This window comes from Larus michahellis, chromosome 2, assembly GCF_964199755.1.
Source record: "Larus michahellis chromosome 2, bLarMic1.1, whole genome shotgun sequence".
In the NCBI taxonomy this organism is placed as follows: domain Eukaryota; kingdom Metazoa; phylum Chordata; class Aves; order Charadriiformes; family Laridae; genus Larus; species Larus michahellis.
The window spans coordinates 162,162,632-162,175,551 of record NC_133897.1 but is presented as its reverse complement, the minus strand read 5'-3'; the positions used below and the strand labels follow the sequence as shown (position 1 = coordinate 162,175,551).

The 12,920-nt window shown below is 37.6% G+C and overlaps 1 protein-coding gene across 10 annotated transcripts in view; it reads right to left on the bottom strand.

Annotated features, from left to right (window-relative positions):
- The window catches only part of KHDRBS3 (KH RNA binding domain containing, signal transduction associated 3), a 93,546-nt gene that overhangs the window by 34,271 nt on the left and 46,355 nt on the right, over positions 1 to 12,920 (bottom strand). For 3 of the 10 annotated variants that reach the window (XR_012585802.1, XR_012585801.1, XM_074577892.1), the window contains 2 exons: positions 4,100 to 4,210; positions 2,521 to 2,713 (listed from right to left, as the gene is read on the bottom strand). Coding sequence is in view for 5 of the 10 variants with exons in the window: in XM_074577892.1 (XP_074433993.1) it covers positions 2,521 to 2,713; positions 4,100 to 4,210 (304 nt within the window). In the remaining 5 variants the exon portion in view is untranslated. Of the gene's footprint in view, positions 1 to 2,520; positions 2,714 to 4,099; positions 4,211 to 11,279; positions 11,343 to 12,920 lie in introns of all 10 variants that reach the window. The other 7 variants (XR_012585805.1, XM_074577896.1, XM_074577894.1 and 4 more) reach the window with 3 other exon arrangements.

Sequence of the window (12,920 nt, the reverse complement as noted above, 5' to 3'; positions counted from 1 at the left end):
CTGTTCATCTCGAGCCTGCGTTAAAATGCATCTAAATTCAAATGAATGATTTTTTGCCTGGGGCACGATTGTACCCATGAGATACTGCCTCCATAATTAACCCTTCCAATTTTTCAGAATGAAGTAGGTATTCCACTTCCCATTTTGATATTATCTTTTAAAGAACAACTTCTTAAACAATTAAAAGAGGAAGGGGAAGATTAGGATAGGCGGGAGGCAGAACTGAGTAAATTCCTCTTAGGTGTCAGATTAATTATCTCAAGGACTACAGCAAAAAAGTTAGCAAAGGGAGTGAAGGAAAATGGATGCTGTTAACTCAATAATGGCCTCATTTTTGGCACAAGGTATACTTAGTAGTACACCACCGAGGAAACGGGGAAGGACGTATTGAAAGCCCAGCATCTTTGAGATATTTACAGTTACAGGAGGCAAGTGGTTGAAGGCTTCCACCCAGAATATAGTTTGCTCCTTTCTGAACTTGCATAGTTTCACATTATTTTAATGAGTACAAAGCAGAGGCTTGTAAGCCTAAGGGAATTAAAAGCTTCATGAATCCTGGCAGACTTTCCAATCCTCGATGGAAAAGTTCTAAAGGCTGCTCTGTAATCTCTCTGGATATCTCAGTCTCCAAGGCTCTGAAACTGTATGCTGCTTAAAATAACATCTTATGATACCCACAGCCTCACCGAGGTTTTCATTCTACAGACACTTCTCAGCAAACAGTGACACCTTACCCTGCTCAGATATTCAGGTGGGCAGACAAGCACCTCATACTAGATATGGCCACACAGTAATTAGTAACGAAAGGACAGAAATACTAGTAATGACTCCTAACCGTGTTACCTTAACCTGTAAGAGATACAGCTAGGGCACTTTGATAATGTATTACAAACGGGCAGGTAAAAAAATACCATGCATTAAATGTAACATTTAACATACAATACATTAATGGTTCATGTCCTAGCAAAACTTTATTCTAATGAATTTCCATTTTAACAACGGAGACACAGGAAATACGGAATTTTAAAATGGACCGGTTAACATTGCTTTATCAATTACGGCTTTAAATATCTCTATCCCAGTTAAGATATCTTGTTTGGAAGATAAGTGATCCAGTTCTAGAGAACTTTCTTTTTAGAAGTTATTTAGCAAAGCACTGTTTTTCTTTATAGTGGTATTTTCTAATCATTCCCTCTCAGAAGTAAAGCATACATCAGGACACTGACTCAATCAGCTGTTATTTCCATGCCACTTCTATATACACGTGCTATAAATAGCAGATATATGTAAAGTATATTTTCTACCGCATCACCATGTATTCTACGGTGTATGCCCTGGAAACAGGCTGTTAAATGAGGACTAATTCCTTTGAAAACATTGCGAAGTAACCACTTACTTGCACTTTGACCAGTTAAGTCACATATGGCCAGAGGACATTTAGATACATTGTTTAAGTACTTGTTCTCATAACATTAATATACTACATTAATTTCTTCTGAATTGTTCAGGTGCATGTATAAATGACATTAAACTTCCTTCATAGAGCTATACATGTTACATAGAAATTTAGGTTTCTGATCAGAAGGACAATGGTTGACATTTGATTTAGAAGGTTTGTGGGAGAGTGAAAGAAGAGATGGAGAAGGTACACGGACGAAAAGGTTGAGAGAAAAGCAAGAAGTGTCTAAATAGCAAAACCATTTTCTGGAACTCAGGAATTCCTTTTTCACTAGTCTAAATAAGAGACAGAGTCCAGACAGACTTGGCTGTAAAGAGGGCATGCTAAAAGCTTTAAGATATATAAAAACATTTAAAGCATCGCCCTTGAAAAATGTTATTTTTCTGTAAGACTAAATCCATTTTATGACTATGGTTTTGATTTAATAAGGTTTTTTCTTTATCTCACTGCTCTGTAAGTTCAGTTTAAATTAAGTTTACCCTAACAATTCATAACTATCTATAATTTTCAGTCATATAGAATATAAAGTACTTTGATATGGTTTTTTTATTATTTTTAATACAATAAAATCAAGATAAATATGTATGGCTTATTGACATACACCGTACATTGTTAAAATTTTAGGATCAATTCTGAAGCTTTCATAAAAATATTTTAATTGTCTAATTGTTGAACAGTTATACGACCCCAAAGATAGGTTTAGGAAGAAGAGTAGAATATTATTCTCAGTTTGAGTTGAGAATTAAAAATCTACTGACAATGTGATTTTTCAGATTTTTGCAAAGTGGAAACCTAATATAATACGTTTAAGAGGTACATTACAGTGCATTTGGCAAAACGGTTAACGTCTTTATGGCAGTACATATAACCTGAACTTTTATTAATATGAAACAGTTCAAGCCTGAGAAAGTGATGAGAGATGACCACATTTGCTGCAGATCTGGGTGCAAGACTCAATTAGGTACTAATTAAAGGGATTCTACCGAGTTCTAGAGTGAGAGTTAGGATCACCCCTCCAAAATTATACACTTTATGCACAGTGTATCAACAGCTCAACTTACATATTCACCATACGTCTCCTGCGCTGGAGGTGGTGGAAGGGGCCGGTAGCCTGCGGGTGGAGGTACTCCTCTTGCTCTGGGCGCTAGAAGTCCACGGCTACGACTGACTGGTCCTCTACTGGGAGGCGCTCCTCTGGGTGCTGGTGCCCCTCTTGGTACTCCCGCTGGTGGTGGAGGCACTCCTCCACGGCCCCTGTGAATATATGGGCCACTTACCATTAACTACTACACCCTTGGCCTCCCTTTCAACAGCTCCCTCCCCCCACATCATGACAATTTTGCTTTGCTACCGCCACAAATAGTCTAAAAGAGGTTCATAGTTTGTCTTTTTTCTGTATGCTTTAATCCAATTACACACATTATGCAAAAAAAATGCTGAAAGATACAAACTAGGCACGTGATTCAGTGATGAACTTCTCACTAGCTTGAGCCATTCTCACATACACAGAGATACCCAAACCAATTGGCTGGAATCAGTCAACTTCACTAGAATTTGACTTCTAGTATGTGAAATCACAGGCACACAATAACAGGTTAATTTGAAGCTGTCAGGCTATATCATACTCAAACCCTGCACAGAGGCATCAGTTGCAACTCCCTCCTGATCTTGCGCAGGCGTCTAAATGCAATCCAAAGCTCACACTGCGCCTACGAGTGAGCGGGTCAGAAAAATTACGTTTTCGTCCGGTTCTAAAGAAGAGATTTCTAGCTGTTGCAGGAAATGTTCAGACATGTAATAAATGTGCAGGGTGACTATAGGATATAACCTGATGTTCTATATATATTTAAGAACAAGAAATAATAGCATATTTGTTTTTAAAGATCTGAAAGAATGGTAGGTATTAACTTGCATTCCATTACTTCGGACACTTAACATATACATGAAAAATCTGAGACTTAAACAAGAGCAATTTTCAGAAATATTTGATCCATTTAGAGGTGACTTTTCCCCCCCGCCTCCCTATAGTAAAGGGAGACACTTAGAGGCACAGTCTGTGAGAAATTTGCATCATTTATCCTCTTTTAAATAGGATGGCTAAAACATTACTAATAGACATCTCCTTTTTAAAGGAGATCATTTCACCCCATGGGCTATACTTGAGTTTAATTGAGTTTAAATGACTGCTTTTAGGCACATAGACTTATTCCAAGGAAGTCACGCCCTTATTGTATACTGTAGCAGATACACAGAAGAAAAACAAGCACAAAGTCTAGTTTTCTACTTATCAAGCCATCATCTAATTAATCTCTAAGGTAGTAATTGAGTGAAAATACTCTGTCCTGGTTTCAGTAGAAATTTCCAACTTAAACAACATCATAAAGATCCAGATTTGGCCTTAAAATTTCCTATCCCATTTCAAATAAGTCATTTAATTTCTCAATGGTAAGATTATCAGAAAAAATATAACCATTTTATCTCGAGTAATTAGTATTTGAGAAACTGCATGAAGAATGCAAAAACGTAAACACTTGACACAATCAGGATAGATTTTATTAATTCTAACTAATGATCAAAACACAGTCACAAAGTATTTTAAACAAGCCTAGAGAGTAAGTGATTTAAAACTGTGCTTATTACTTGGTTTTGGCTAATCTGTAGAATGCCTCCTCAGGACAGGGTACCAGCTGCTTATTTGACTTCATTGTAGTGGGGGCAGGGGTGAGCAGAGAAGTTCCCAGACACAGCCTGCTGAAGTAATATAAAGAAATAGCAAATGTGATACTTTCCAAGTGAAGCCAAAGAAAGGGAAATGAACCTATTGGCATAGACAATAGTCAATACCAAGTTAAAAAAAAAAAAGAGGACAGAAAAAGACTCAAGAATCACTAGTCATAATCTTCACGGCATCCTTCAGACAGGGTGCAAGTGAAAGCTGCAGGAAATGGGATATGCTGAAAAACATGGAAAAAAACGTTTGAGGGATGGGAAAAAAAAGGTACAGTTTTTAGAGCCAGCATAGACTTATTCCTGAAGAGTAATTAGAACACCAGATCCACGTGATGAGAAGGTCTTTTCTGCATTTTAAAAACAGTTAGCAGGGTTGCAGTGGTGACAGGTGGGAAATCATATTTCTCCTACACTAGGAGACCATTTACAAGCTTGTTTATTTATTTTTTTTTAGAATTACTGTAAGAAGGCTAAACAATCTGGGATGTATAATTCAATATTATACCACTCAGATGGTTACTGCACCAGGCTGAAGGAGACTAGAAAGATGCAGAGATAAGAAACCCAGTAAACAGGAGAGTTCAATTACCACTGTGCAGATTTGAGTCATCAGGGTATGATGCTAAAAGCAACTTTTTAGAAACTGTAAATCACTATTTCACTAAGAAGTTGGCAGGGAACTAAAGAAGTTTGATTGTCATTAACAATGACAGAAACTGACTCAAAACACTGAGGAACCACATGAACAGGAACCTTGGCAAAAACAAGAGATCGGTTCTGGTATCGCTTAATTTGAAAAAGGGCAGCTATATAAGTTATGTTTAAAAAGATTTAAAGGAGTAAAATTTATATACACAATATGGGAAGACATTTAGCGAAATCCCTTGGGAAGTCAGGGAACATACGGAACATCCGTCAAAAAAAGGAAAAGCTTGAGAAAGGGCAAAAGGAGCTCAAGTAAGGCCAGAACAGCAGGGTAAGGACAGGTATTAAAAAGAGGTATCACTTGAAAAGCTGAATCCATCTCTAACCTCAAAGGAAAAATGCTAATAAAACAAGTGTAAAATACTCAGAAAAGCAGGTCAGAAAATTAAAAAAAAAAGGTAAAAAGCCTAAAAAAAAAATAAAGGCCCTTCAAACATTCTGGAATCAGGAAACCTGCCCAAGTGAGGCCAAATCACCAGTGAGTAACAGTATGATAGGTATGTACATATACATTAAGTTTTTATCTACACAATCAAGAAAGATTGGACAAAGTTCTAATGGCAGAGCCTTTCCTTATGGGGAACACATTGGATGGTGTCACCAACCAAAAAAGGTGCAAATAAAAGTAATTGCACTGTCTTTCTGTAAACTACAACAGGAGTTCAGATGCCTAGCTCTTTAATCAGTATCTGAATCCCAACCTGACTGTTAAGGAAAAGAAAATAGCAAGAAAAAAAAATTTCAAAGCAGCAAAGTACAAGAGGGGACACTTGGGAGTTAATACACATACATTAATTTATCTATCTTAATATTACAGGAAGTAATAGGTTCTGTGCTACCACTACCCATAGAAGATGTAGAGTTAAGATTGGTGCAGTGGTCAGAATAGCAAAAACACAAATAAAATCTCAGTAATAGAAGAGAACACATAAACTTCGTTACCCGACTGTGTATTCACAGACCTGTTTCTTCATTTGGAAAGAACAGAAAAGAACTGGATGTGCATCAGAAACTATGTCAAAGGTGACCAACAGTACAGAACAGCTTACACCTAAGGAACAATTAAGCAGATTAAGGCACTTCATACTACAAGTGACAACTGAGGCTTATACGATAGAACTCAATAGAAATCAAAGGAATGGAGAAGCCTGAGGGGAGACCTCATGGCAGTCTGCACCTTCCTCAAGGGGAGCAGCAGAGGGGGAGGTGCTGGTCTCCTCTCTCCGGTGACCAGCGACAGGACACAAGGGAATGGAATGAAGCTGAGTCAAGGCAAGTTCAGATTGGACATTAGGAAAAGGTTCTTCACTGAGAGCAGGGCTGGTCACTGGAACAGGCTCCCCAGGGAAGTGGTCACAGAATCAAGCCTGTCAGAGTTCAAGGAGCATCTGGACAACACTCTTCGGCATATGCTTTAGTTGTAAGCAGTCCTGTGAGGAGCAGGGATTGGGATTCAAGCCTTATGTGTCCCTTCCAACTTGAGATATTCTAAGGTACATAAGGAATTATTCAGCAGTTATTTCCAGTGTAAGAATCAGGGGATATCAATGTAAAGGGACAGAATATAAAACCAGATTGCCCTAAGGACTGGACCTGTGAAAAGTGATCACTGAATGACAGAACAGTCAAGGTTTGAAGGGACTGCTGGAGGTCATCTTGATCCAGCCTCCTGCTCAAGCAGGGCCACCTAGAAACAGTTGCCCATGACAACCATGTTTGTGTTTTTTTTTAATGTCTCCAAAGATGGAGAACCCACAACCTCTGGGCAACATATGCCAATGTCCTGTCACGAGGCACCACCCAGAAGAGCCTTCTCTTCTTTAGGCTGAACAGTCCCAGCTGCCAGGCTTTCCTCACAGAAGAGATGCTCTATACCCTTCATCATCTTCATGGCCCTTGGCTGACCTCTGCAGTATATGCCCACATTCCTCTTGAACTGGGGAGCCCAGAAATGGATCCAGCACTCCAGGTGTGGTCTCACCAGTGATGAGTAGAGGGGAAGGATCACCTCCCTCAGCCTCACTAAAGCAACACTAATGCAGCCCAGGATACCATTGGCCTTCTTTCCAGCAAGTGCACATTGCTGACTCACATTCAACTCAAAAGGACCACCCAGGTCCTTTTCTGCCAAGCTGTTTTCCAGCTGGGTGGCCTCCAGCATGGGGTTGTTTTTCCCCCACAGTGCAGGACTTTGCAATTCCCCTCGTTAAGCTTCACAGGGCTCCTGTCAGGCCACTTCTCCAGCCTGTCAAGGTCCCTGTGGAGGGCAGCACAACCCTCATGCATGTCACCTGCAAACTTGCTGAGGGTACATTCTGCCCCATCATCCAGACCATTAAACAGGCTGGACCCAGCACTGACCCCTGCCGTACACTGCTTGTTACTGGCCTCCAGCTGGACTTTGTACCACTGATCACCATCCTCTGGGCTCAGCCATTCAGCCAAATTTCAATCCACCCATCTCCTCATCCAGCCCATACATCAACAGTTTCTCTATGAGAATCTTACGGGAGACAGCCTTCCTGAAGTCACAGCAGACAATATCCAACTGCTCTCCCCTTACCTGCCAGGCCGGTCACTTCACCACAGAACGCTATCATGTTGGTCAAGCATGACAAGCAGCAGAACTACTGGAAATAACTTTTCCGTTTGATAAGGAGAACTGTGCTATATTAACCCTCAATCAGAATGCTTCTGAAGCTGAAATTTGATCGATCTCCCAGCACATTTCCTTGCCTGTTAGCCCCCTTAGTCCTTCCACTATTTCTTTGTTACAGAGGAAAAAAATAATTGTTGTTTCCACCTCTATAGCATTATAGCACAAAGCATCACCCCCAAACCTTGAGAATTGTACATTATCAAAACTCTTTTATCACCCATGTCAGCCTTGACTACCCGCTCATATTCTGAAATACAGAAAAAGGATCTTTTTGCCTTTATTTTCCTTCCCCACTACCATGCTGTCATCCCATTCCCTTTCAAGAGTCTTTTGAATGTCCTCTTTACCCCAGTGCCCATTAAGAACGTCATCTACAGTACAGAGACCGCCAATATATCCAGGCTAATGGTGTACACAAATGGGCACTGAAAGCCCCACATATCCATCTTCAAGCTTTTTCTATACTTTGATTGTGTACTTTGAAAGAGAGTTAATGTGTCTTACTTCCAGGACACCTGAAATAAAGAGGTCCTTGCCTGTGATCCCTCAGATTTATGATACTGCAAATACACAAGTACTGAAGCATCACAGGAGACACTAGTGTTTGGTTTGCTGTTGATACATTTGTAAGAAAACACTATTTTTCTGAATCTTACATCAGTATATTATCCAGAATCTCACAGACTTCTTTGCATGAAGGCAATCCTACTCCTTAAGTACCCATTAACTGTATTTTATACTAAACACTGTAGTAAAGTAGATAGTACTTAAACATACTCAGTAAATCCTAGCTTCTAGCCAAATGCCATTATCACCTCCAGACATGCTTTAACAAGGAAGAACGTTGAGTCCTACTCAAACAAACACTTTACTGCCCTAAACCCGATTGCTACAGCTGCGTGAGAAAATTGGAAATTTATTATCTGTTTGGTTTTGATTTTCCTGAATTTATTAATCTGGCAGCAATGAATCCAGTGAAGGAAGTTAACCCTTCCCCCTTAAACACGCAGGTAATTTAGGTGGTTAAATGACTCTCATTGCTATATAATTAACTTATAGGCTCTGCAGTGAAAAGGTCTTTTTCAATCAGGCACCATGGACTAGAAAACAAAGCAAATCCCAGTAACTATTTAATATCTTTTGTTTTCACTACACTGAACAGTGAAGCAAAACAGGGGGGGAAATAATCAAATTTAACTCGTGTCACAGCATCCCTTGAAGATAATGTCATGAAAACTATTTTTACTGAAACTTGAATCTTCCCCCCATAAGGTTATTTCATTATTTATACTTCCAATATAGTATGAGAAAAGGAAAATAATAAGTGAAGCTTCTATAAAACTATCATGAATACATTAAAGAATGGAAGAACCGGCCTCTCTCAAAAGTGTTAGAATGTGCTAGTGTGATTTGTAAATATAGTATAGTAATTATAGAAGAGAAATTAATGTATAAAAAAGTGTACCTTACTGTGTACAGTTAAAATATTATGTAAGAATACATTTTGTAACTGATTAATCTCTTACTGTTTGAATAAAGAGTTTAATGTGTGAAGACACATTCTAAAGAAAATCTAGTACCACTCAGACCCACATTATACTAGGTTAGACTTGGAACATTTGTGAGTCTTGTGAATTAATTCACAAGTACTAACCTAATCACTGATTGTCACAAAAATAATATTTTACCAACTCATACAACTTACATACATCCATAGAAAACTACTTAAAGACTACCTCTTTGGCCTTTTTTAGCAATAATTTGACATATCTACTTTATAGTAGTCCCAGAGTGTTTCTAGGATTTTTCCAGCAAACTGAGTTATTCCCCTTGACCATCGCAGGCATAGCATCTAGCTGATACTCCCTTCCTTTATCTTTTCACTTTATTCTGTCTAGTAGTATACTGATTTTTTTATTTCAAGTTTCTCCTTTCTCTGGATGATTGAGTTAGTAAAATTACTCTGATTACGAAATCACAGCCAGAGTCAGTTCACAGCTTCCCTTCATTTGTTTTTGCAAAAGAATAACAATTAAATGAGTTTATGTGGTATGAAGCCCCTTCTCAATAGCTCCCCTCCAGAAGGGGTAGTAAACATAACAGCTCTAAGTCAGTGTTCCTCAAGCAGTAAATATTTTTGCTCATGTTTTATATTAGATATCTGAAAAATAACAGACCTGTTATTTCAAAGTGTCAGTACCAAAATATTGAACACTGATATCCAGGTACCACTCACAGAGCTAGGATTCCTGCCTTTTCATCTTTAAAAAAAAATCACCATTGAAGTTAACACACAAGTTTTATTCCACATTTTTATTTGAAAACAGCAATATGTATGTTCATGTTCCATTTTTTTGAAAAATGAGAGATTTATCACAAGATTAAGGAAACAAAACACACTGAACATAATACCTGCCTTTGTTCTGGATCCTGAATTGGCTTTGCCAGATATTTTTTGTGCTACAGAATCTTTTGCAGTCCTACATGTTGTCAACAAGAAGTTATTCTTCAAAAAAGAAACCAGTTGATTCCAGACATAAAACAGGAATGAGCTAAGTTTGATCTGGTGACTAACAAAGAACAATTGGAAGTTGTGAACACATTACAGCAGCGATCCACATCACTTCTTATTACTTTGAGGTGTAAGACAGCAAATTCTAACCTACAAGTGACATGTCACCTGTAAGTGACATGAATTGGTTTCCCTACCCCAGCAAGGAAGATTTATCCGTATTCTTAGACTTACTATTATTGTCCTCTAGAATTTAACTTATCCAATATATCTTAGTTTGAGTAAGAATTGATTGACCCTTAAATCTTATTTTTACTTATTCTGAAGATAGGAATGTGAGGTTTTAGAGAGACAACACTACTTTATTTGTGAAGTGTCCTTACAGGTGTACATTAACATGTATTTAACACATGTTTATTTGCAGTCTTTAGTTAATCAGAAATCTCAATTCACATTTTAGTAGTATTATCACTTACATTGCACTGATTCAGGATGGGAATTCAAATGCATTAAAGAAACACTGATTCCAAGAGGTAGATCTTGCTAGGTACTCACTATACCAGCATCACATTAAACATCATGGATCCTCTAAGCTTGCTAGCACAATAAATTAAGAAGTAACTAGCATTATTCTTCATTTTATACAGTTGCCTCCAAAAAACCATGTAAGAATAATGTCAGTTTACGATAAAAACAAAGGAATGAAACCCAGACTTTCACCAGGGAAAGAGTCTCATGTCCCTTGTCTTGTTGCACAGAAGAATGCACTTTAGGCACTACCTAAAGAGGTTAAGTGCTCAGCATAAACATCACAAAATAGAAGTGCTGTGATTAGAGCTGGAGGTCATCTTTAACTGTATTGGGACAAAGAAAAATAAAGATGGGGGTAAGAGGGCAGAAGGAAGCAGCTGTTTGCCCAAGATCAATGATGAGAAAAGCATATTCCTACAGGTAAAGCTCAAAACACATACAGCCCTTCTACATCGAATTCCATCCGCTCACCCGTAAAATTTTACTTGGCTCTAGCCATTAAAAAAAAACACAGTCAAGAAAATCTGGAACAAGCCAGAAGTAGCAGAATAAAATACCAATGCACAACCATTATGAATTTACTTACCATATACAGGAATACCTGTGCACAAGCTAGAATTTTGTATGCAAACACAAACAAATTGTTTTTACAAAGAAAAATTTTGGTATGGAGCTAAACATACATGTAACAAGTCTTCTTAAAAGAAGGCACTTGATAAGATGCATTATCTCCAGTTTCAACATGTCTGATAAGGAGTAAAAGAAAGGCATAAATTAGTACTTTGGTTCTTTTAAGTGAAACTATTCAGGAATAATAAAGGCTTAAAACTGGGATCTTAAACACACTCAGTTATTGCATCTTCAACAGGATGTTTCATGTATCAAGGCTAGTATCTGAAAAATATTCTATGGAGTATAAAGAGGTTAGGATGGAGGTTTTAGACTTCATTTTACAAGTCCTTTCAAGATTTGCCTCAGTCTCTCCTAGATATCTCAGGGATGCTTGCTATTAAATCTGTTTTATTTAGCGCTAAGACAAAGCCTTTAACAAAGCCTTCCTGCAACAAAAGCATTACTCACTGAAATCAATTTTTGCTAAAAAAGAATCAGAGCATTACAAGTGAGTTTAAGATCTTTAACTCAATGGCTCTAGTATCACAGTAGCAATGGCATTAAATTCCACTTAAGGAATCTTTTATGCTAACAGAGCCCTTGAATTTGAGGGGAAATAAGGACAAGCCAAACTTTGTTTTCTTTAGAACATATATAAAAAAAGCAGATGACAAATACAGTTTTTAGCTGTCATTTCCAAACCAAACAGTAATAACTTAAATTTACCCTGAAGACACTTCAACAGTTGTAGGCCAATAGGATGAACTACAAAGGATTCTGTGAGCTACTTAACAGCATGTATTATCTTATATAAATTGCAGGTTTGAAAAAATAATTCACCAAAATCCAGAGGTTGAAACTAGTGACGTTAGAAATTCAGTAGTATGAAAATTTAATTATGCATTCATGTGCTAGATACTAGTAGTGGAAGTTAGGTACGACATTTTAGTGACAGTCAGACCAAACAACTTCTGTATCAAACACTAGCTTAAGGATATATGAAAAATTAAGGAAACAAAACTGTGAGCGTCTCTAGTCAGCATCTGTAGCTGAGCTGTTACAAACATCTACAGGAAAGCTAAAACCAGACATTTAAGAACTGAAGTAAAATTAGCAAAAAAACCCAACTCCAAAATCAAATGAGATCTCTAATTTGCAAGCACTTTTGTATGGCTGATAACAGTGCTAGAGATGTGAACGCTAGTATATAATTACTGCTACTCTGAACAACATTAAATCAAGAAAAGTAGAATAGATATATTACACAATATTACTTAAGGATATAAGAAAAAACATTTGTTGTTTCAGAGAAAATATTATATTCTTATATGATACAACCAACAGTAAGTGTAAATTCTCTAAATTAAGATTAATTCTGCATTGTGTTTGCAATCATTATTACAGGATACATGTAAATAAACAGCTGTATAAATGGAATCATTCCTAGTGTTTTTTTTTCCCAACATGCTTAATCTGAGTTAAGACACTTCAGAATACTATTTTGAAGTTATTTAAAGTGCTGAAATGTAAGTTTCAAGCTTGCATTAATAAGTACCATAGCTACCACTGAAGGAAAATAGTTCACCGTAGAAAACTGTTGCACTTAGCTGCTGCAGCCACGATCTCTGTACTGTAACAGAAACAGTTATGCACTTTATTTAGTTTTTGTTTTCACACTTCAGGACTCAAAGGAGTTGAAGCTGTCATCTCAG